Consider the following 23,903-nt stretch of genomic DNA (forward strand, 5'->3'; position numbering starts at 1 on the left):
TTAGTCTTCATATCGTCTACTTTCCTTGGAAGAAGTTCTGGAAGACCTTCATAATGGCATCAAACCCAGCCGTCTCTCCCAGCTTGAGTACCCTCTCATCTCTTCCAATCTTCGCTGGATCACCATCTGGAACCCATCTGCTCGTGACACCATCGGCACTAGGCCCGTAAACCTTGGCACACAACTTGTCGGTCTTTACCGGCGGCCAAGGGTCCTCCCCGTTGACGAATTTGATGAAGTCTTCTCCGTACTCTCGTGCTACCTTCTGCTGCGCATCGTCCAGGTGCTCGTTGTAGTTCTGGAAAAGGTACGATACATCGAGAATGTGGCCTGCTTCGCCCTTGAAGCGACCTTCCCAAGGTATTCCTTCGTTGAAGTGGTAGAGGAAGAACTTCGAGTCGGATGTGTTGGGCCAGCCTTGGGCGAAGGCACGAGCAGGCGCGTAGAAAGATATCTCGGAACCAAAGCGCAGTATCGAAAGTAGAGCCTCTTCGTCCGGAGTCTCGGGGGTTATCTTGTAGGATGTGAGAAGCTGTTCCGCAACCTCTGGCTTGGCGGACAGTGTGGCGTTGCAGGAGTCGATGAACTTTTGCGCGACGCCTGGTTTGCGAGCATCGAGGCCAAGGTATGCGATGATGTTCGCCTAAGAGGATGAGCTCACATATCCCGAGAAGGAAGATAGTCAACTTACATCCAGCTTTGACTCTCCGATCATAAAGGCCTTGCACCACTTCCTGCCCGGCATCATGAAAGCTGGGCTATCTTCTTGAGATGAGACGGTAAGGAAATCTGGTGAGCCCGGCATGGTATCTTTGTCAACTGAAGGCAGCATCGGTGCTGTGGGTGGCACCTTCTGCCATAGATCATCTAAGGGTATACTGAGGAGGGCCTTGATACGATCCTCGGGCGACTTGTCCGTCAGGCCAAATGCCTCAACAGCTTTTTGATACGATGACTCGGCCACAAAATCGGGAATGGGCTTGAACAGTAGCACAGCTCCTCCGGTACTAAGACAGCGCTTCATCAGCGGCTCCTCCGAGCAGAGCAATACTGTCGCAGACACTGCGTACGTTAGTCGAGCTCTATATCAACAGCGTCCAAAACATACGTCCACCGGCGCTCTCTCCGCATACTGTGATCTCATCTGCGTCACCCCCGAATCCGCCTATGAACTTCCTGATCCACTGTAGAGCCGTGCGCTGGTCGTGAAAGCCGTTGTTCGCTTTGTATCCTGCTTTGCGCAATTCTTCGGAAGTCGCAAACCCTGTGAATCCCAGTCGATAGCTGTATCTGTTAGTAGAATAGGTGTGCTCCAGGTTGTAAGACCCACTTGATGGTAATGCCGATGATGGGCTTTTTCCTCTCGACAGACATCTTCACAATGGGAGCTGGATCATAGTGTGGGTACCAGCTACTCCCAACAGCAAAGCCGCCTCCATGTATGAAGACAAAGACAGGCAGCTTAGCATTTGAATCAATAGCTCCATCCTTGTTGGTCGGCACCGTGATGTTGAGGTTTAGACATTCGAGATCGGAATGCGTCGGAACCTCTGGGAGTGGCAGAGAGTGCTGAATGAAGCCGAACTCGCGTTCTATGGCACCGACTGGAGATACTGGAGGAGGACTAGTCCATTAGTAAATGGTAATCGGCCTCACCAGTTAACGTACCCAAATTTGGTGGCATTTGTACTTCCAGATCCATAGCTGTCAACAAGCTGGGGTACAGCCAAGCGGTCTTTTAACGAAGCATACTTCAGGCCAAGAAATTGGATTGCGCCATCTACTGGCTTTCCTTCTATTTCACCTAGGTGTTGGTGCTTGAGGGTCTCCGACATGTTGGCTGCTGCGTGGGATGGGATGGTAGGAAGCAAAGGATCGGTCCATAGACTAACGGATTGTTTACTATTGCCTAGTGTCTGTTTGGATTGGCCGAAGGAAGTTGCGCATCCCTGGAGCTACTTCTTTGGAAGCAGGTACGTTGGGGGCAATGATGGTCCGATAATTACCCCGCACCTGTACCTGCCATTTCAGTAGTGGGGCAATCAGCCGCAACCAAACACTGCGTGCGGGATGTGGGGGTACTACAGCGACTGCGCCTCGCATCGATGAGGAAATCGTAATTCAATCGATAGGTGAGCTCGGCAATTAGCAAGCATGTTTTCGGCTAGATAGAGTGCTACCTAGGTAGATGTACATGTTACACGCAGCCAGTATCTTGCACAACTGACACCAACAATGGAGGCCGGCCTCCCTCATACTGACGCCTTTGTCAGTCTTGTTCTGCTTGATGGCGGCAGCTTTCTAGGAGATCTGAGCCGCTTGCATGCTGGCGAGAGTGGCACATTTCGCATGTACAACTGGGCGTTTTACATCGCGCACAAGGGAAGACACATACTTTGGGATCTTGGGTTGGATGAGGTGCGTAGGCCAATATCAGGTTTAGATACCTGGATCTTCTTCTGACTAGTTTCTTGAAGGACCGAAGTTGTTATACCCCTTGGGTTAACAAGTTCATGTTGGATATCGTCAATCATGTCGGACCAAGGAGGACTATCGTTCAGCAGTTGGCGCAAAGAGGCGTAGCTGCGGAAGATGTCGATACTGTCTTGTTCAGGTATGGATACAAGAGTGGCATGAATGAAGTTCGCTGAGCAGCCTGCAGCCACGCTCATTGGGACCACTCGCGGCCTATCAGCGATGTTTTTCCAAATGCAAAGGCGTATTTCGGTCCCGGCACGAGAGCAGCCTGTCAGCCAGGGCACATGAAAGATCCAAGCCTGCAGTGGGACGGTCGCTTTTTCGACCCGGAGAACTCGACAGAAAAATGGGATGAGCTACAAGGCGTATGGAAGCCTTTCGGTCCATTTGAGAGAGCGCTGGACTATTTTGGAGACTGTAGTTTTTGGATTCTTGATGCACCCGGCCATATGCCGGGTAACTTGGCTGCCGCTGCACGACTGCAAGGCGGCGAGTGGGTGATACTTGGCAGCGATTGTACGTTGTCTCGCGGAGGTTCTGTTTGCTCTCGCTAATTCTGTGAACCAGGCTGTCATTCGCGGTACGTTAAAATGCACCAGGCATTTGCTGACGTGCATGGTCGCTACAATCGGGCGTTTACTGACCGGTCAGGGATTTGCTGGACGGCACACGAGCAATTGCGGAGTTTCCAGGTCCAGGAGCAGTGAGCATGTCCCTGCATACAGACCTCACTTCAGCAAAAGATACTATTGCAAAAATAGGACTGCTGGAGAGCCATTTTGGTGTTCATACAGCGCTTGCGCACGATGCTACCTGGCTGAAGAAGGGCACGGACCAGGTACTCATGTCGCTGCTGGATGACGAGATGCGAATCGCGGCGAAGGAGAAGATCCCGAATGACCAGATACCGTAGATCGTGTTCCAGATACGAGCCAGGGTTGGTGGCTGAAGTTTGGAGGCCTGATGAGCAGGCGATGCGACGGGACCCAGGATTGTTGGATACGCGTTCGGCGCGATTGCTGTGGGGCGGTGCGCGGGTGCGGGATGCCCGAAGACATTACCTTTCTAGATGTCAATAGAGCAACAAGTTAGATGTGAACTGTTATTTCGAGAAGCGATGTAGACTTTCATTCTGTTGGGCGATGTCCACAGATGTTCTTTCCTTAGTGGGCTGCCTCAACCTCCAGCCATCACGCTAGAGACGCGCCTACCTGAATAGCCCCGAGGTTGGAACGACACGTCATGACATTTCGTGTCTGAAGGCGCCGCAGCGTCTGCGCTACAAATAACGCCCTGCTTAGGCTTTGCGCCCGCAATCAACGGGCCGGAAGCGCGTGATAGGCAATGGCAATGCAAGAGATGGAGTAGCCATTCATTGAGCATGCCTGCGAATGCAATCCTATGAGTTATACGTGAATGATACATGGTGAGGAGAGTGGCCATGACGCGATGGTTGTTCCAACCTGACAGCTACTTCCAATGACAAGAGCTTCTGACGATATGGGATTGATGCTGTCACGGCCGTAGTACACAAACAGCTGCCTTTTCAACACAAGCTGGAGATATTCCACCAAGCGTAGCGAGACGGTCTAGTGCTGATCTACTCCACAAGTGCCAAGGGGCCACGATCGGGGCCCGGACCAGCACGACTTCATTTACTTCCAACCCCCAAAATTTGTAGATCTGACACCTTCGCTCTTCACCATGGCTCTACGTGACCTACCATGGGCGACGATACTCTTCTCTGGCGTCATTGCGGCGGTCGCATATGGCGTAATGAGGTTGATCCAAGTGCGGCGCTTCTACAAGGACCTTGTACGTGGACGGTATCCATCATGGATTCCAATTGAGGCCGCACTGACAGCGCATTAGCCCAAACCGCCTCACAGCTTCCTGTTCGGGCACCTCAAATTGCTAGGCGAGGCTTTCCAGATGCTACCCAATGGTGGGCATTATCAGGCAGCGATAGTTACGATTGCCAGGAAGTACGACATGCCAGGTCTCTTTTACATCGATTTGTGGCCGATCTCATGGGCGCAAATCGTGATTACGGATCCGGATGTCGCACTCAACATGACAGCCGTTCGGAACCACCCCAAGCATGAAGGCGAGGGACTGATGATCGACCCCTTGGTTGGAGACGGCAATATCGTTACAACGAATGGCGCGCAATGGAAGTATCTCCATAGGATGTTGAGTCCTGCTTTCGCCATCTCGCATGTCACCAACATGAGGCCGATGGTTGCCGATGAGGTTATGAAGTTTCGGTCGTGTCTTTCTGAGAAAGCTAAATCGGGAGAGGTATTCAAGTTCGAGGATCTCACCCAGCACTTGACGTTCGATGTCATCGCGACTACGACCTTTGGGCGATCTCTCGACGCGCAGACCAAAGGCAGCCCTGCTCTGCAGCACTTTGAGAACATGTGTCGTGCTCATATGACAACGCGAGAGTCTTTCAACTACGTCCGCAATTTCTTCGTCAATAGGAAGGTTTACGCCGAACGCGCAAAGTTTGATGCCATTGTGGAAGGACTCATCAAAGAGAGATTCGAGATCGTAAAACGTGAGTAAGAAAGTCAATCGAAACCTGGCGAGGCGGCTAACATGTAGCTTGCAGGCGACAAGCTCGATCTGTCGGTAAAGCGAGGTCTAGGCATCATGGATCTCATCTTGCGAGACTATGTTGCAGAGCGACAGGACGAAGTAGAGGTGCTCGACCCCCAATTCATCCAAGATGCTCTTACTCAGGTAAAGACTCTTCTGATCGCTGGATTTGGAACCACGTCGGATACCATCTGCTTTGGAGCAATGCTGCTCAGCGCTCACCCTGAAGTGGTACGAAAGATGCGAGAAGAACACGACCGAGTATTCACTCCCGGTATCGAGGCAACGTACGAAATGCTAAAGAGGGAGCCGAATAAACTGAACGAGCTCACTTACACAAACAACGTTGTCAAGGAAGTCCTGAGGTTCTACCCGATAGGCAATACCGCGCGCAAGGGCATCGATACTCTTACGTATCAAGGTCGAGAATGGCCGGCCAAAGATCTTATGATCTGCCCCGTCCAACTGGCTATGCATATGGATCCAGCGATATTTCCAGGCAAGTGGCATCTATCGATCCTTCTGACTGATGCGTATCCGGTGGCTAATACTTCTTCCAGATCCGCTCTCGTTCGACCCCGATCGGTTTACACGAGAAGATTTCCCGCGCCACGCCTGGCGTCCGTTCGAGAGGGGTCCACGGGCGTGCCTGGGTCAACCGCTGGCGATGGACGAGTTCGTGATCACATTCCTTCTGACAATACGCGACTTCGACTTTACTTGCGCGGATCTAAAACCCAACAAGACGCCTAGAACAGAGTGGTTTGATCTGGACTTGACGTTCGGTGACCGCGCCTACCAGGAATTTGTTTTCGAGGCCAAACCACGCGATGGCATGCCGATGACCGTTAAGAGATCCAACTGGCCCTCGTAAGCGCGGCAATTGCTACCAGTTCGGGCCAATAGACGACATCAGTGGCGGTCGCTAGTATGGGCCACCTCAGTGTGCATTCTCCGCAGCGTATGTGTGCAAGTATTGATTCGGAAGGGGCGGATGGCAGATTTGGATCGACGTGTCATAAGAAGACGGGAAAGGTGTTGCGGTGATTATACGGTGAAAGTTGCATTGCCTGTTGCACGTTGACAACTATCGCGCGATTATGACGAAATATGGAGAAGCTGTTGAGGCATAAGCAAATACCATGCTCCTAGGTATCCCGTTGTTCCGCCAGCCCACATTGGCGCATACCTTCCGGGAGCTCGGCTGATGCTTATGCGAGCTCGTCCTGCAATTCCAATATTTGACCGATGTCTTGTCCATGTAGTTGCCGTGCCTTAAACTTACCGCTCGTCTGGTGTGATGCTTACAGTCGTAGATTTACATTCAGCCTGAATGCATAGCTACGCGCAGCCAATCGGAGGGCGGGGAGATCCACTTAGCGCGAACCCCTCACAGATTTTGCAAGTACCATGGGGCTCCGCATGCGGCTCGGGTACATTCTTGGCTGCCGTATGCCTCTGGGCCAAGCATCGGGAGTGGCTTCGGACACAAGACTGGCTCGGCGCTCGGAAATAAGTGGACTGGCGACCGCTGCTCAACCGCGTGGCCGACGAGACCATGACGTACGGGAATCGTGGGCTATGGTGTTTACCAACCGCGTGCTGACGCAGGGTCGGTGACTACGGCTATTTACTGTGCTATAAGACATGGAGTGAAGACGACGACGAGCTGCATCAGGACCATCCGAACCAAACCAGACAACCGGCGTCATGTTTACCTCGACGCGTGCGCTGCAAGTGTTGGCCTTCGCTGCCACAGGAGCGTATGCTCAATACGTCTTCCCGGACTGCACCAGTGGACGTTTGAGCAATGAGACCATCTGCGACCCTTCGGCGTGTACGTTCATCTCCCACTCATACGGCGTTTTCACGATGCTAATCCCCTTCCAGCTCCGCTAGCTCGTGCGAGAAACCTCGTGTCTCTCTACACTCTCGAGGAGAAGATCAACGCTACGAGCAGTGGCTCGCCAGGCGTTGCCCGTCTCGGCATACCACCTTACCAGTGGTGGAACGAGGGTCTTCACGGCATTGCTGGCCCTTACACCAACTTCAGCGATGAGGGAGAGTTTAGCTACTCCACCTCGTTCCCCCAGCCCATCTTGATGGGTGCGGCTTTCGACGATGAACTCATCACCGAAGTTGCAAAGGTCATCTCAACCGAAGCGCGTGCTTTCAACAACGCGAACAGGACTGGTCTTGACTTCTGGACACCCAACATCAACCCGTTCCGTGATCCTCGCTGGGGCCGCGGACAGGAGACACCCGGTGAAGACTCTTACCATCTGTCTTCTTACGTCCAGGCCTTGATCCACGGACTTCAGGGTGACGCGTCTGACCCTTACAAGCGTGTTGTCGCAACTTGCAAGCACTACGCCGGTTATGACGTTGAGGACTGGAACGGTAACCTTCGCTACCAAAACGACGTGGAGATCTCTCAGCAGGATATGGTTGAGTACTACCTTGTCCCATTCCAGGCCTGTGTTCAGGCGAACGTGGGTGCTTTCATGTGCAGCTACAATGCGGTAAATGGTGCCCCACCATGTGCCGACCCTTACTTGCTGCAGACCATTCTGCGTGAGCACTGGGGCTGGACGAACGAAGAGCAATGGGTCACGTCCGATTGCGATGCTGTTCAGAACGTCTACCTCCCTCACCAGTGGTCATCATCTCGTGCTGGCGCTGCTTACGACTCCCTGAAGGCCGGTACCGATCTCACATGCGGTACTTACATGCAGGAGCACCTCCCCGCTGCCGTCAAGGATGGTCTGCTCGATGAAGCTGTCCTTGACCAGGCCCTTGTCCGTCAGTACTCCTCGCTCGTTCGTCTTGGATACTTCGACTCTGCCGACAACCAGCCCTACCGTCAGCTCGGCTTTGACGCGGTTGCCACCAACGCTTCGCAGGCGCTCGCACGCAGGGCCGCTGCCGAGGGTATTGTTCTGCTGAAGAACGATGGTACACTGCCACTCTCTGTCGATTCATCTATGTCAATTGGACTTTTCGGTGACTGGGCAAATGCAACCGACCAGCTCCTTGGTAACTACGCTGGTGTTGCTACATACCTTCACTCTCCTCTGTATGCTCTCGAGCAGCTCAACGTTACCATCAACTATGCTGGCGGAAACCCTGGTGGCCAGGGCGACCCAACGACCAACCGCTGGTCCAACCTTTACGGCGCGTACTCTACCAGCGATGTCCTAATGTACGTCGGTGGTATTGACAACAGCGTTGAGGCGGAAGACGACGACCGCACTTACCTCACATGGACTGGAGCTCAGCTCGATGTTATCAGCCTGCTCGCCGACACCGGAAAGCCAGTCATCGTCGTGGTCACTGGAGGTGGACAAATTGACAACACTCCTCTCGTCAACAACCCCAACATCTCTGCAATTCTCTGGGCCGGATACCCCGGTCAGGACGGAGGTTCCGCCATCATCGATATTGTTACCGGAAAGACTGCTCCCGCTGGACGTCTCCCTACAACTCAGTACCCCTCCAACTACATCGCCCAGGTCTCCATGATGGACATGAACATGCGCCCCGGTGAGAACAACCCTGGACGTACCTACAAGTGGTACAACGGTTCCGCCGTCTACGAGTTCGGTCACGGTCTGCACTACACCAACTTCTCCGCTGAAGTCACTAGCGAGCTTCAACAGAGCTACGCCATCTCTGCCCTCACTCAGCACTGCAACAGCACTGGAGGTTTCCTCGAGCGTTGCCCCTTCGTATCTGTCGATGTCGAGGTCTCCAACGATGGTGATGTTAGCTCTGACTACGTCACTCTTGGCTACATTGCTGGAGAGTTCGGTCCTGCGCCCCACCCCAAGAAGTCGCTCGTCTCTTACAAGCGTCTTCACAACATTGCTGGAGGCTCTTCCGCCACTGCGACTCTCAACCTGACTCTTGCGTCTCTTGCCAGGGTCGACGAGATGGGCAACAAGGTCCTGTACCCCGGTGACTACACCATGATGATCGACAACCACCCGCTTGCGAGTGTCAACTTTACCTTGACGGGAGAGCAGGCTATGCTAGACATGTGGCCTCAGCGTCCTAACCAGACTGCTCAGGGCGTCGAGTACGTTGGTGACTACTGGTATGGAGGTTACGGTAGCGACTATGGCGCTGAGCCTGCGAAGTTCCAGAGCACCATGTAAATGGACTTTCGTATACCTATACATATGAAATGTATATAGCAATCTACCAAGTGACTGCAATTCTTACTGAACACTTGCAACATGTGAATCTACTTCCATCTTCATCTCACCTTCACCGTCGAACTTGCGCTCGGACCATAATGTTTGTTTGCTACACCGACTGGCTCTTTCCACCTTTTGTCATCCACTCCTTCCCACACGTTTTTCCAGCCCCGATACTGAACGGCCGATCAAGACAGCGATGACGCTTTGCGACGAGTGCGATAACGAGGGCGCACTACGTTGCGTTGGCTGCGGTTCCAGCTGGTACTGCTCCAAAGAGTGCCAGAAGAAGGCGTGGCCTCTTCACAAGATTCTCTGCAAATCCGTCAAGGACTTTCAAGACCGGCCCAAAGCCGAAGAACCTGGCGAGAAGTACACTCGCGCGATCTACTTCCATTCCGATGAGGGCGCACCACGATTCGTTTGGCTCAAGACTACGACCAAAGATGGAGAGTACGGACACCCTTGCCTCACAGCTTGCCCCGGTGCGCTTGCCGCCATCAATGAGAAAGAAGCAGAGTCTGCAGAAGAGAGTGGTATGACAGATATGAAGATCCGGCATAATCACGCGCTCGCCCGTCGTCTCCCGTACAACTTGTTCCTGTCCTACCGCGAGAACTTTCTCCACGATGGATCGACACACAACATGGCCATCGACAAGATCATCGATTCCCATTCTCCTCACCTGCACGCCTGGCGGGGTCCGATGATTGCGTATGGGACTGATGCCTTCGATGACGTTCCTTTCAGTCAAGATGCGTCGTACAGTCAAGATCTCGGTCCTTCCGACCTTCGTATCATCGCGCACAAGCTCAACACTTACTACTTCAAGTACGCTGTTGGTCCGACGATTGAGGACATCAAAGAAGAGTTGAGTAGCGTGGTCGGCGTACGGATCAACTGCGATGGTGATGTGGAAGTTGAAGGCCGTCCTCGCTATGAGCCTATGGAACTTCCAGCCTATCGTTCGTTCTTCCACGCAGCCACCGATGTTTCAAAGCACATTGAGCTACCCATCGTTGTGCAGCGCATTTCCGGAAGTGTTCGCAAGTGGGGAACTCGGGCGAACACCAGTTCTTCTCCCTACACCAACACTGGAGCTACATTCCTTCACATCGGCTGCAAACCTGAGCGCAAAGAATGGGGTCTCAACTTCGGTCTCGCACCACTTGAATGGCAGGATTCAGTTTGCAGTGTCGTCGTTATGCGCAAAGACAAGAAGGCACTGCTCCCGGAACATGTCGACGCGCTTGTCGAATACCATCAGAGGTATCTCATGGCGTTCTTCCAGCATGAGTCTGAGACTACGTATGGAGGCACCGAGGATGAGGTGCAGCAGGGCAAGGCGCGGATTATGAACGAGATCACCAAGGACAAGTTTGAGAAGTACTATGTGGCTTGGAAGTCGAGGCAGACGGACGAGGTGAAGCGGCAACAGATCTCGCCATACGACGTTTAGCGCTGCTGCGAGCTCGGTACTTGACTCTGTTCCTTCGTCCCGGAAGACTCAACATCGCGCGGGCGGACCTTGGAACATTTTCGATTCGTAAGGACCTGAAGTGGAGGACGCGCTCAAAGCACATGAAAATTGGGAATGGTTTCAACAAAGGTCGTTACCTAGCTAGTTATTAGTAAAGCTCGACCGACTGATTCAACATGAATTCATCCAGATCACTCTCGTTTTGTAGGCTTCGTGATGTAATCTCTTCCTTCATTATCGTCTAATTTATGTTCTTCCCACCCCACCTACAACTTGCTCTTAAACCCGCCTACATCCTTAACGACCATAACCGACATCGGCTCCCTAAGTAAATCCTCCCCATTGACCGCCGCTTGAAGCTTCTTCAATCCCGCGCTCTTGGCGTGGAACATCAGAGCATCTTTGTCCGCATATCTGATGACTATCAGTTTTGAACTTGCTCAAGGCTTTGCGGCGTGACTTACGTTTCAAATATGACAAAGCTCGGCGCGTCGCCCTTGGTTTCGCGCTGCAGGTGATACCGGGTCGTGCCGGGTTCAGTGGCTTTTACTTCTTGGGCTGCGATGTTGAGCAGTTCCTCCACCTAAGGGGCGTTAATTGTTTGTACATGTCAGTGTGCCAATTTCACGCGTACCCTGTCTTGGTTGCCGGGCTTGGGCTTGAGGATGGCGATGATTTCGTAGCCTCTGGACATGATGACGTAATGTTCGACGCGCAAATGTTGGCTTGAGGAATTGCAAATGTCTGAGCGCGCAAAAGAGCTATAGTATGCAAGAGTATTAAGAGATACGGGATATTCAGATAACGTAGCCAAGCCTGAGGTCGCGTCGTTGAGCTCGTCGCCGTCAGCTTACTTTCTCCGCTTTCCCAAAGTAGCGCCGAACCGAAAGATGCCGAGGCACGATTCAGGAGGTATCCATGCGTCGCAGCACATACTGCGCGTTCACTCTCTTACCCGTCACCATCACGGTCGCAATGGACGAAAATGTTCCAACAGAAGTTGCCGCTTGGCAAAACGACTGACTACTCCACACGCGCCTCTGCCGATGCAGTCCGCTTGCAAGCATCGGCGTGGGTCACGAGGTGCGGGGCAGACGCGCACCCAGTCCGTGCCGCATCATTCACTCTAATACCTAGGTACTTATGATTCTAGCTATCACCAGCTGGTGCCAGTTTCCGATACATTGATAATTGGATCGCTCTTGTATACGTCAGCGTATCATTCAAATTAACTTTGAGAACTTGTACGTGCTTTCATATGGCAACGCTTAGCACGATCTATTCTTCCAAGGTTGTTATCGGTGCCAGGGTCTTGTTCTGCGAATTACATCCGATTGACCAAGGTCACCAGGAGCGATAACAGTTCGATAGACTTCATCAAGATGGATCATTTTGAAACACCGGAATCGACAATAGATTTGAGCACGACAGATTTGTCACTTCGATCGTTGTGGTCCGAGAAAGAGAGACTTTTAGCAAGGCTCCATCAGCTCGCAGACGAGATGTCCAAGGAACGGGCCGCACAGCTTGAAGATCCCCAAGCCGAAAGGGCCGAGTCTGGAGATGAAATTGTAGTGACAACGTCAGTCGGTGAAGGTCGTGTTGATGTTTGTCCGGCTGCTGGACGGCGGTCGGACTTCACCATGAGCTGGGATGCGTGGGGGGTGTGCGCTCGATCGGGCTGTTCAGTGTGTATCCTGCGCCGCAAGATCGTACTGGACTCTGGGTACACAATGTCTCAAGACTCTGAGGACTTGCCCGCCCTCGTTCTTTATCATCACGACCTTTTATTCGACAGCTTTGAGTTTGATAAGAAGCTCTTCGAATGGATCGTCGAAAAAAGCGACCTGGTCGAGGAGTGTGAGATCTATGACAGACAAGTGAGGTTCGGTGGCACGGGGACTTACGGGCCAGATGTTGGGCGAATGCTACTACCATGTGATCCGAGTTTCGGGGCGAATCTACCCATGGCATTAGACTGGATCAACAGATGCGACGATGAGCATCCTTGCATAACCGATAAGCTCCCACCTTTACCGAAGAGGCTACTGGATCTCCGCGATGGAAGAGTACGGCTTGCTCGAACAGAGGGGGGGGCGTGGGCACTACGCTTGTCTCAGTCACCGATGGGGCTCGACCCTGATGTTACAGACAAACGCGGTAACAATGAAGAAGTTTGAACAGGATGTTCCGTGGCTAACCATACCACAAACATTCCAAGACGCGATTACATTTACACGTGGGCTTGGACTCGATTACCTATGGATTGATTGCGTGTGCATAGTCCAAGACGACGCAGTGGACTGGCAGGAGCAATCCGGTGCGATGGCTGAGATCTACAGCAACTCCTATGTTACCTTGGCAGCAGCTGTGGCTGAGGACTCTAACTCTAGACTCCTGTCTCACGGCGATCGGAGGTGTAATTTTGAGAAAATGCCTGTGGAACTTACGGTAAATGGAGTCGAAATTCCTGTATTTGGCAGACAAGCTTTAGAGCACGGTTCTTTTCCGTTGCTAAAGCGCGGCTGGGTTCATCAGGAACGCCTTCTTTCGCCTCGCATCATCTACTTTGCCAGCGAGGAGCTGCTTTGGGAGTGCGTCGAGAAAAGAGATTGCGAATGTGAAGGCCATCATGGTTGGGATCCCCGAGCTAAGATACCTAGAGAGTCCGCAGCCGATGGACCCAACGATGAGGCCAGCGATGAGACCAGCGATGAGACCAGCGATGAGACCAGCATTGGTTCCAGCGATCCCTTCTCTGACATGATGGACCCCAAAGACCCCCACGAGATGTGGCGTGTTATCGTGACCGACTACTCCACACTGGACCTTACCTTCCCAAAAGACTGCTTACCAGCCTTGTCTGGAATCGCTCAAGTTTTCGGCAAAACAATGGATGACGATTATGTAGCCGGCTTGTGGAAGAAATTCCTGATATCAGATCTGCTCTGGTTCAGGAGTCTAGAAGAAGCAGAAATGATCGCAGAACACTGGAGAGCGCCATCCTGGTCATGGGCGTCTACACAATCGGTAGACGAGGTTCAATTTCATGAGGTCGAACGGCCGCTTGCAGAGCTTGTCGAAGCGGTTGGCGAACCAGCGGGCAGGGACCCTTATGGGGAGCTGACCTCTGCATATATCCGGATCAGAGCGAAAGGGATTTGCGCAAACATCCAGCGTGACCTGACCTCGCCGACAGGATATACTGTGGCTTTCCGATCGGGTGACGACGCCCCCCTTCGCTTGAATCATTATGTTTGTCCACTATTCAGCTTACGAACAGCCAAGATCAAAGCGGAGGCTCTACAGGAACTTATTATCGTCCCAATTGGGAAGAAGATCACATCCTATGGAGTAGCGATGCATTCAATACCTGAACATGGACTCAAGATTGGATTTACATATCCAGATGAGGCGCTATCATGTCTCCTAATTTCCAAGGACAAGACCGCTGGAAAAAGATGGCAACGGATTGGGCTGCTGCACCTTGGGCAATTTCCATTCCGGAACAAGGAGGATTGTCCCGCTACTGAGGTATACATGCCGCGCGTATATTTAAAGCTGAAGAGGCAGCATGGCATGTCAGACAAGGAGATTCAGTCGAGATACGAAGAAGGTTTTGAAGCTCAAGAGGCCATTTTTCGAGCTTTCGATGAGGAGCCTATGCAAGAATACACCCTTTGGTAGCTATCCACCTTCGCAGTCGTCACCGAGTTATACCCAAGCTCTATGAACAGTATGCTTTACCAAGAAGAGCGTGACTTTGGGCCTCGCAAGACGTTTCATCGTAGATCTGGGCAGGCTTTCTCCATCATATCAATCCAGCATGATCATGCATCGTCACCACTGCCAGTGCTTTCCGGCTCGATGACTGCTCTAGCTCCAAGATCATACCTGTCGCCTTCCCGCAAAAAGTAAAACCTCGCGTTAGACGGCGGTAGAGGCCTTTCCCAGCTTCCTTCTCTCGACCAGAAATCACCATCGTATACCAATGCATACGTACTGCCAATGACTTCCATCTCGTTCTTGTTGACCACCAGCGCGGTGTCTTCGTCAATTGCCAATCCTAGAAGTTCCGGGTAGGCGTTCAGAATCTCAAACATGTCGAAGTGCCTATTGCGTACTAGGACGTGCTGATCGATGGCCGAGTTTTTGAGATATCCAAAGCCGACTGTATGATCGCCTGCAGCCTCGTTAGCTTTTTTTTCTTTCCATGACATGTATCCGAGAGACTCACCTATCATGATAGTGTTGTTTGCGGTATCACCGCGAGCAAGGAAACTGCCAATGATACTCGCGCCAGCACTAGATCCAGAGATAACACCTCCAGCATCGAGAACATCCTGAAAAGCTGTTTCGGTCTTGGTGCCAGCGTAGGCATCCACGAGTCTCCATTGTCTACCTCCACCGAAGAAGACGCCCTTCGCACTCAATAATGGGGCAATGAACTCGTCGGTATCGGCAACCGCAGGATCGTATGTATGCAATACCGTCACATTTGTGGCGCCATACTTGCGGAACGCTACTGCGGTCGTGAAGTTCTGGTCGTATGTGTCCTCGCCGCCTGCCGTAGGAACCACAACGATCGATGCATCGGGGCCGCCAGCAAGGGCAATGATGCGCTGGTAGATGCTCTCGCTCTGCAAATTTCCTCCAACGATTACGAGGTGGCCGTTTTCTGGACCGACATAAGTCGTGTTGGTGCCATTCGTTCCGTAGATGGGAGTCGCGATGGCCGTGACCGCAAGAGCAGCGGTGTAGAAGAAAGTGGTAAACCGCATGATGAATACGCTGTTACCCGACGGACTGGACAGCACTCAAAGCGAAAGCTTACTATATATACCTCCGACTACCAGTGACGGCATCTTATCAAAAAGTCGATGCTGGGCATCGCATCATCGTGGGTCTTGATCTAATTGGGCGGAGATCGACAGCACCTGCCTGAAAGGTATTAAAACCTCAACGGCAACCCCACTCATCCATTTCCCGGGGCATTGGCACGGAGATGCGCGGCGCACGATGGAATAGTTTCGCACGGAATTAGTGATTTGAAGATGAAACTTAGGTACGAGCTGGTGAGATGAGTGAAAACACGCGGGGCGCTAAGCGAGGTGATGATGTCACGCGTTCAGCACCTTCAATTTCTGGATATGATAGATTACTGCTACCATTGCTTTTAAGACAATCTATCGCCTACCCTAAGTTAAAGAGATTAGCTTCCGTTCACCATTCGGCGTAGCTGGGCTTACGAGGCCAAATCATGAGTGTTAAGCTGTCCCACATTCTGCCAAGCGATATACAGCCTTCTTGGTGAAGAAACTCTTCCCGATGTCGCAACCTTTGTTTATATCTTTTCGCTTTCTTCGATACCGATTCTTGATTTTTGAACACCTGAGACTGGTCTGGTAACATTCTGATGACATCATCCGCGTGGTAGACGAGCTCCACTGGATGACCCTTGCCGTTGATATAGACAGCCGGACAGCGCCCATGCCTTCTGTAGTCGTAGTCCTCGAAGACCTGAGACAGAACGACGAATACATTCAGTCTCAGCTGTTTGAGTGTGAATGAGGACTGGGTGTTGCTGCTGACACCGTCGCGTGATGAGCGCAACCGAACAGTTATGACCATGGAAGGGCGCGATTGATACGTGGCTCGAAGCAGCTCGATTATGTCGATGCGAACATCATCCATATCTTGATCCTCTGGCCGAACACTGATTTCAAGCAAAAGCTGGAAGTTCCTCGCCAAGAGGTCGACGTCGCTGGCGAAACCGTGTGGCCAGAGTTGGGCTTCATTCTCTGAGTCGGCTCTTACCATACGCAATCTCTCTATATATGAGAATCCGCCGAAATTGGGTCGGAGACCTTCTGAAGCGAGCATGAAGACAAACGAAGTGGTTCTATACGCATGATATAGGGCGTCTGACCGTACCTTGCGATTGACACGGAACACAGGGGATTTCCACGGCGGCAGTATCGTAGAGAGCGGGCTAGCGAAGAGCTTTACGGTAGGTTGGACTGCATATGCAATGATAGCATGATAAACGGATGCAGGTAAAGCTGAGAGCTCCGGTTTCCGCGGTATTTGGCTCATAGTGACTACCTTCCCTTCATCTGAGCATGAGAAAGTAGATTGCACGTTCGCTTCGGGGGTAGTGCTTGCGAAGGTAACTGTGCCCATGGTCCCTTCAACCCTCAAGATCACCGATGCAAGTAGAGTTGAAAACCGTCTGAGGTTTAGCTGGTCTTCCTGAGCGATGGATCTGAAAGCGTTGTTGAACATTGCGGGCGCATGGTTATAACTTGGAGTCTCGATCGAGACTTGCAGCTTTGCTCCAGACTCGGTCCAAAGCAATCGTAACAGCGGCAGCAAGTCGAGAGCGACTACCCAAGTGGGGCCGTGATCTTCCTCCAGCTCGGAAGACAAAGCGGTGTAATCGATGGTGACATGTCTCAGGAATTGCGCCCGAGGACCCAGTTGTTCGGACCATCTCTTGAAATAAGCCTGTTTGTACCAGGATGACACGAAGAAGTGGTTCCGTTGATATAGAACGCTGGTAGCTTCCCAGTAGACTTGGCGACAGCTGAAAAGTAGCCCAAAATTCAGCGCCGCTTCTGATTCGACACCTCTCCAACGTGCGCCCGTGTCCCATACGAAGAGCCGTTCATCCAAGACATACAGTAGGTCGTATATCTGATTTCGGATCTCTGAGGGGAGCGAGATGAAAGAACGTGCGCTTGCGTCCGCCGGCAATGAGTACGTCTCTAGGATTGCCCTAACCCTGTCTTTCTTGTTGGATATTGCGGTGGTTGATTGCCTGGCTCTGTCATGTGCTGACAGGAGACTTGATATGGCCGTCTGCTGTTGAAGGCCAAAATTTTCGTTGGGATCGTTCGAGCCGAGACGTGTCTCCATGGCAGAAATGATGATGTATAAGAAACAGTCGAGTGTAAAGTGTAGAGGAAAATACAAAGAGTGGAAGACAAGCAGTAGCCATCCACCGGGGATATAGGAAGTAGAAGTCACGCCCTGTGCGTTTTTACCTACACAGGCAGCCACTTACCGCATGCGGCCTCGTACGCAACTTCGCCGCTCTCACCTCGGAAAGTGGGTCCTCGTCAAGGCGCCCAATTACTCACCACGCAGCTCTCAGACCTTCACCCCATAGCGCGATCCTCAAATCATCCCACACCCTGATCAAGCTACCCGGGACTCGGTCTTCGTCATCAGTCATCTCCTTACCCTCCCAAGTTTTCCCGCCCATAGGCACTAAATGCTTGAGCCACCTAGCGTAATGCTTACCGCGCTCCTCTGCTTTTGTTAGGTTGCTCATATCGTGGGTGGCGCCGTGAAACCTCGGCCCTCGGGGCTTGTTTGGATACGTGATCTCTACGGCGGTGCCGAAGCCGTTGATGTAGACGTTTGGACAAGTCCATCTCAACCTGCCGGGCTGGGCTTCCAGTACGTGAGACAGGATAATGAAAGCGTTAAGCTGTACATGGCGGAGGGTGAAGGCGCTTTCGTAGTGCGCAGTGCGACCATCTTTCCCAAGGCAAGTAAGTACGCATTTGATGGTGGCAGTAAAAGGTTCGTCCCATGTTGTCGTTTTGAGTAAGTCGATGATGCTGATCCGTAAGCTCTCTAATGACGTTCTCTCGCAGAGACCGAATCGAAACTCAAATTGGACAGCCTTCATCCACCGCAGGATTGTTCGTGCGTCTTTCGTAGCCGTTGTCTGAGCCGCCCTCGCCTGATCGTCATTACGTCGTTGCCTAGCTTCACGAGCCAGCCGCCAACGCATCATCTTTCTATCAACCACTTGTTCGGAAAACGTCACCGACAAATTCTTACGTTGTCCGGCGGCTGCTCTGGCGGCTGCCCTGGCTAATCTCTTGCCAGATATCCGTTTTGTTTCTTCTTTGACCCTATGAACCGTCTCTGGGGTTGTCGTGGCGGCCGTCCGAATGTCGAGCACGTCCATTCTCAGCCAAAAGAACAGGTGTGACATATCTCCATATGTTGCGCGTTTTGTATGAAGATTCGTAATGAATGTGAACGTGTTCGAAGTGTAGATACTAGGCACGACAACGCCAAGGAGTCTTGGACGCTCCTTGACAAGCTCGAGCAGCAGAAATTCCGGAGATAAGTGTATCTTTGAACCGAGGACGACAACTATGCTCTCAGGCAAGCTTAATGCGTGTTCGCAAATTGTCCCCAGGACATCTGGTGGGAGGAAGAAGAGATTGGAGGTCGATTGGACGTGTCTCTTGTGTATTACCCAACTGTCTTCAGGAACTTTGAAGTTTAGATTGGGCGCCAGACAACCAGTGATGGTGCGCCATCTGATGTTACCTTTGATCACAGACCTGTCAAAAGTGATGCACGAAAGACGGCGGCCTAAATCGCCAAGTCTACGAAGATCAAGTGGGTCTTGTGTCACAAGTGTGTATAACGTTCCTTCCAGTAAGTCTTGATCCGGAGGATCTCTCCAATGAGGATAACCCAAACGTAGGCGAGCGTTCGTGTAGTCTGGTACCGACGGAATTGGCGGTGATCGTGGACTCGACGTGAAGTCAACCCACAATATTGCTTGAGGCGAGCCAACCATGCTGCGTAGTAAAGGTAGGAGATCTATACGCTTGCGGTGGTCGTTGTGATAGGGAAGGGGCGGTACAGACAGATCAACAACGACTGCTCGCAAGAGCGGGGTCTCTGATCCAAAATGCCTCAGCCAGGAACGTACAAATGGCAGGTGGTCCCTCTCTCGGAAGGGCAAGAAGTTACGCCGATTTTTGAACATGACTGTCGTCCCGTTTAGGATCACACCCATGCCTTCGCGGTAGATCTGTCGGCAACACCGAAGCAGCTGTACAGACGGTATGTTACAAAAGAAAACGGAATCTTTGGTTCCCATACGTGGTGATGCGTTCATTGGCCTGCCGTCATCCGTTGAAGCGGCCGTGTGCGTGACCAACATAGCATGGTTAAAGTCCTCGAAGACGTATTCGTAGATCTGATTTCGCAGCTCAGAGGGGAAACTCGTGAGAAAGCCATGATTTTTCGAAGTTAGCTGCTTACGGATACGTGATCTGGAGTTCATCGTGGCGGAAACGAAGGGATGATACCAGAGATGGATTGTGAGGAGACATTCATGGATACTTGTAGCAGCGAGAGTAGGCTTTGTGGTATCTGAAGTTTGTCAAACAGCAATATATGATCACCTAGACAAGAAGACCTTGAAGCCGTCAAGTTGAATATCTCATCGAGAGATGCACAGTGTCTCTCCTTCATTCCAGAATCCGGGATACTCATATTGATGACGGCGAACGCGAATCTAGTCATTGCGCCGGACGCCCGGGGTTCAGGAGGTGATAGATGCGGCTAATAGCTGAAAGAGCGAATAAAGAACGTAAAGCGACGTGATGAGTAGCTATAGCTGCGAAGTTTGCCTAGCGACGAAGAGACGAACTGGTGGTTGGCATACCGCGTCATCGCCCTCCTCGCCGCACGTCCCCCACCGCGCACCCAGCTCCAAATTCCTGCTCGCGCGACATCATCGACCGCCGTCACCCATGTCCAAATCCATCACCACGGCCACTCCACCCTACCAAGCCACCACTTACACGTACCGTACCTACCACAACCCAACCAACCCGCCAATTGCGCACCCCTCACCTACACAAAGAAGCAGAGAAAGAACAACCACCCAACATGTCAATGTTCTTCGGTCAAAAACCCCAAATCTCTTCGGAGCAAAAGATTGCACAGGCCGAAGCGGAAATCGACATGGTTTCCGACATGTACAGCCGGTGCGTCACAAACCTCCTTCCCTCTCTCCCTCCAACCTCCCTCCCTTAACCTCTCTCCCTCCCCCAACCTTTCCAAAAAACAACAACAAGTCATTTACTAACTTCCCACCACTCCAGCCTCGTCAAATCCTGCACATCCAAATGCATAGACACATCGTACCGCGAAGCCGATCTCAACAAGGGCGAATCCGTGTGCCTGGACCGCTGCGTATCCAAGTTCTTCGAGGTCAATGTCAAGGTTAGCGAGAAGATGCAGGGTGAGGCGCAGGGGAAGCAGGGTGGTGGCGGTGGTGGCATGTTTGGTGGTGGGATGTAGAGATGGATACTACAATGAATGCCCGAGATGCTGGGGCTGGATGATATGGAAACGCCTCGTCGTTTTCGCGTTGGGCTGTGGCAGCTCTTGCATTTAGGTGCAGAGGCGCCATGTTGTCGGGCGACCATCGCTGTAGAGGACCATTGCAGGAAATGTTTCTCTAGTTGGAGATGTTGGAGGGTTGCTCTGCATACTCCACTCCAGCCTTTAGACGCGCGACTGTCGATGTGGTCACAGTCTCAGCAATGATATCACACGGCATGAAGAACATGTACAATACAAAGTTTATGTTTTCAATTCGACCGGTCCATGTATCAGGGTATCTCCCAATGTCGCACCTTACGTGTTGACATGTAACTGCAGTCCGATCAAGTAACTCAGTGTCCAGTCGTTCAGTCTTCTAATCATTACATGATGTCCTTGCTGAATAACGAGCAAGACATCGGGTCGGTTCATGAGCGTATGCTTTCATAGCATCGCGAAACCGGAAATTCATGCAATCGTTGGGTATCGTACAATCGTCCCGCCATGGTGTCTCTCATGTGAAAGAAGTGTCGATAAAAGGAAATGGAAGTGTACAAGAGGGTCATCTGGTCCAGTAAAAACCGGAAAACCCAGATCCACGCAACAAGATCAAGTCGTAGATATGACCTTGCGTCAATCATGCAAAGAACGAGCCTTGAACAATAGCCGGGTGTGTGTAGTAGCAGAGCATACGAAGCGGTGCTCAAGGCGCGCTATTCCTCGTTAGCTGTTGGTCTGTGGGCACATCAGAAATGCCGACATACCTTCAACACGCTGTATGAAAGCCCGGCACAAATCCACGGCGAATCTCCTCTCTCGATCGTTTGCGTTCAAATTTAGGTAGGAAACTCTTGATGTATCTCGTGGACTCAGCATCCATCGGCGTGGTGTTGAGTAGCTCGCGCAGGCGTGTGAAATCGGACGTGACGCGATCGGCATGATATTCCGCTTCAACAGCACTCTTCCTCGCTTCCATAGCGCTGATGTTGGCTTTGCGAGAACTATCGGCGGCCGAAATGATACACTGTTTGTTTTGTACGGTCAGGACAAGCTCTTCTTCCGCAATGGCTTTCAATCGGAGGGCTTCAGCCCTGGTGTTCAATTCGAGGGCTTTACTTACCTCTGCAATCTCCACGTGACGCAGACGCTCTTGTGAATTCTCAGGTTGCGCATCTATACGGTCGACGATGTCGTGGAGCATCTCATCTGCGTGGCTTGGTCTTCCAGACGATGGCTGTTCGGCCGGCGTGGCTCTACCGCTGGGGAATGCAGCGAACATGCCTGGCTGGTAGCTCTTCTTGTTAGAGACGTGATCAGACTCAGTCTCCAGCTTCGGTTCAGTCTTTCTAGGCAAATGAACTTTCGAGAGGCTCTTCGAATCGCGCAAGACCTTAGCGAGCGAGCTTCGCGTGCTACTTATGAATCCTTGCTTGGACGCCGCCGCCTCTGGTGATTTTGGGCTCGTCTTCTCACGGTTGAACAGGTTGCGAATGCTGCGTTTGGCTTTGATCTTGCTCGTAACAGTCTTCTCGTCATGGTTATCCGGGGCTGTATCTTCTGCAGGTGACGAAGAGACCACAGGTGTGACGTGGCGGCGAAAGGGTTGACGGGCTTTAGGTATTCCGCGACCCAATGCGTTGTCAATACTGATCGACCTGGTAGTCTCCGCGGTCCTTGGCTTAGGAGGATCCTGGGTGCGGACCGTCTCGCGTGAAGGCTCGGCGTGAGGCAGAGACGAAGAACTCAATTCGGCAGCACCGTGGTTTGCGGTCGAGTCGTCCTCGACAGTAGGGTAGATCGAGCTTGGTGAGGGACTCGCATTCTCGTGTGCTGGTGCTGTCCGCCTGACTTTGCTCACGGTGAGGGAGTCGTCGGGCCCTGGTACAATCGTAGGCTCAGAGAGCTCTTCAAGCTGTTCCTGATCTACCGTTAGTACCGTCACATCACGTAATCGAGATCACAAACCTGATAAGCGTCCCAGGAATCGACAGGCGGTTCAGAGGAGTCTCGAAGCAACGGTACAGACCTGGGCTCAGGCGTAGGCGTCGCGGATCTATCTGAGATCGGCGATACACTGCGCTCAGTCTCTACAATTACCTCAGGTGTGTTACCGACAGTTGTCGCATCTGGGAAGATCATGGACGGAGACGAAGGCAGCTGGGGAGAATGAGCGTCAAGACTAGGCTTCCTCGCTGGCTGCATCGACCGAATGGGGCTGATCTTAACAACTGGACTTCCATTTGCCGTGAGTTCTGCCGTGCTGTGCACTGGTGATGTAGTCGCAATGCTCAAGGATGCTTTGGACGTTGTCGCCCTAGTGAGCCGACTAGCAAGAGCACCTAGAGAACGCGGCTGATGAGTACGCTCTGGTAGTACCGCGGGGATAGCGGGTACTGCCGGGATGGAGTCGCGCTGACCGAGAATGACTGCGTCTGCATCGGCAGAGATCGTGAGGATAGGTCCAGTTCCTGAGCTTGAGCCCGACGCCGTCGAATGCCATGAGAGGCGCTTCACTCTGTTGCCTTCCTTGCCATTGGAAGGCGTTTGACGGCCAGAGTTGATCCCGCTTCGCGTAGGGAGCGAGCTCCTCTTCGAACTGAGACGAGGAGGAATGTTCTCAGGAGCGAGAATGGGCCAGTTCTCCAGGGTTGGGCTCGGCGTAAAGGCATCAACCAAGGTGCGCGCAGCCTTGGGAGGCGAATTGGGGTCTACCACCTGCGCGACAGGCGGACTCGGCAGCGGTTTCTCGCTCTGCGGGCGACGAGGGAGGCGAGAAGTGCCCGTAGGCGTTGTCGTCGCACGCGCTGCCGGCGACAATGCCCTCTCAGGCAGCGGACTTCTCACGCCAAACGAGGCCGGTCGTATGCTGGGTATCTTTGATTTGTTAGCGCCCGTCATGTTAGCATGTGTTGACAGCTTTGACAAGCTGTCAGGAGGTCACAGCAAAGAGGTTCTGGCACGTGTCGGGGCGAGGCGGTCGCGATGCGGTG

At 52.4% G+C, this 23,903-nt stretch overlaps 8 protein-coding genes across 8 annotated transcripts; 4 read left to right on the plus strand and 4 right to left on the minus strand.

Annotated features, from left to right (window-relative positions):
- Nucleotides 1-16: 16 nt before the first annotated feature.
- On the minus strand, nucleotides 17-1,835 carry J4E93_008506 (uncharacterized protein; the record flags this gene model as incomplete). The annotated part of the gene is made up of 5 exons (XM_049346405.1): nucleotides 17-643; nucleotides 692-1,062; nucleotides 1,109-1,284; nucleotides 1,331-1,624; nucleotides 1,669-1,835. The coding sequence occupies 5 exons, from the start codon at nucleotides 1,833-1,835 to the stop codon at nucleotides 17-19; spliced, it is 1,635 nt and encodes a 544-aa protein (XP_049196295.1).
- Nucleotides 1,836-4,182: 2,347 nt separating this feature from the next.
- Nucleotides 4,183-5,956, plus strand: J4E93_008507 (uncharacterized protein; the record flags this gene model as incomplete). The annotated part of the gene is made up of 4 exons (XM_049346406.1): nucleotides 4,183-4,293; nucleotides 4,351-5,041; nucleotides 5,096-5,581; nucleotides 5,643-5,956. The coding sequence occupies 4 exons, from the start codon at nucleotides 4,183-4,185 to the stop codon at nucleotides 5,954-5,956; spliced, it is 1,602 nt and encodes a 533-aa protein (XP_049196296.1).
- An 836-nt stretch (nucleotides 5,957-6,792) lies between these two features.
- J4E93_008508 (uncharacterized protein) lies at nucleotides 6,793-9,239 on the plus strand (the record flags this gene model as incomplete). Its single annotated transcript, XM_049346407.1, has 2 exons — nucleotides 6,793-6,919; nucleotides 6,973-9,239. The coding sequence occupies 2 exons, from the start codon at nucleotides 6,793-6,795 to the stop codon at nucleotides 9,237-9,239; spliced, it is 2,394 nt and encodes a 797-aa protein (XP_049196297.1).
- Nucleotides 9,240-9,480: 241 nt separating this feature from the next.
- Nucleotides 9,481-10,740, plus strand: J4E93_008509 (uncharacterized protein; the record flags this gene model as incomplete). Its single annotated transcript, XM_049346408.1, has 1 exon — nucleotides 9,481-10,740. The coding sequence occupies one exon, from the start codon at nucleotides 9,481-9,483 to the stop codon at nucleotides 10,738-10,740; it is 1,260 nt and encodes a 419-aa protein (XP_049196298.1).
- A 287-nt stretch (nucleotides 10,741-11,027) lies between these two features.
- Nucleotides 11,028-11,455, minus strand: J4E93_008510 (uncharacterized protein; the record flags this gene model as incomplete). Its single annotated transcript, XM_049346409.1, has 3 exons — nucleotides 11,028-11,175; nucleotides 11,226-11,344; nucleotides 11,396-11,455. The coding sequence occupies 3 exons, from the start codon at nucleotides 11,453-11,455 to the stop codon at nucleotides 11,028-11,030; spliced, it is 327 nt and encodes a 108-aa protein (XP_049196299.1).
- Nucleotides 11,456-14,591: 3,136 nt separating this feature from the next.
- Nucleotides 14,592-15,542, minus strand: J4E93_008511 (uncharacterized protein; the record flags this gene model as incomplete). Its single annotated transcript, XM_049346410.1, has 2 exons — nucleotides 14,592-14,944; nucleotides 14,999-15,542. 2 exons carry the CDS (start codon nucleotides 15,540-15,542, stop codon nucleotides 14,592-14,594), a joined length of 897 nt encoding a protein of 298 aa, XP_049196300.1.
- Nucleotides 15,543-20,475: 4,933 nt separating this feature from the next.
- TIM10 (protein transporter tim10) lies at nucleotides 20,476-20,889 on the plus strand (the record flags this gene model as incomplete). Its single annotated transcript, XM_049346411.1, has 2 exons — nucleotides 20,476-20,573; nucleotides 20,691-20,889. 2 exons carry the CDS (start codon nucleotides 20,476-20,478, stop codon nucleotides 20,887-20,889), a joined length of 297 nt encoding a protein of 98 aa, XP_049196301.1.
- Nucleotides 20,890-21,679: 790 nt separating this feature from the next.
- On the minus strand, nucleotides 21,680-23,811 carry J4E93_008513 (uncharacterized protein; the record flags this gene model as incomplete). The annotated part of the gene is made up of 2 exons (XM_049346412.1): nucleotides 21,680-22,831; nucleotides 22,879-23,811. 2 exons carry the CDS (start codon nucleotides 23,809-23,811, stop codon nucleotides 21,680-21,682), a joined length of 2,085 nt encoding a protein of 694 aa, XP_049196302.1.
- Between the last annotated feature and the right edge of the window lie 92 nt (nucleotides 23,812-23,903).

This window comes from Alternaria ventricosa (assembly GCF_023758065.1).
Source record: "Alternaria ventricosa strain BMP 2768 chromosome Unknown scaffold_17, whole genome shotgun sequence".
NCBI lineage: Eukaryota > Fungi > Ascomycota > Dothideomycetes > Pleosporales > Pleosporaceae > Alternaria > Alternaria ventricosa.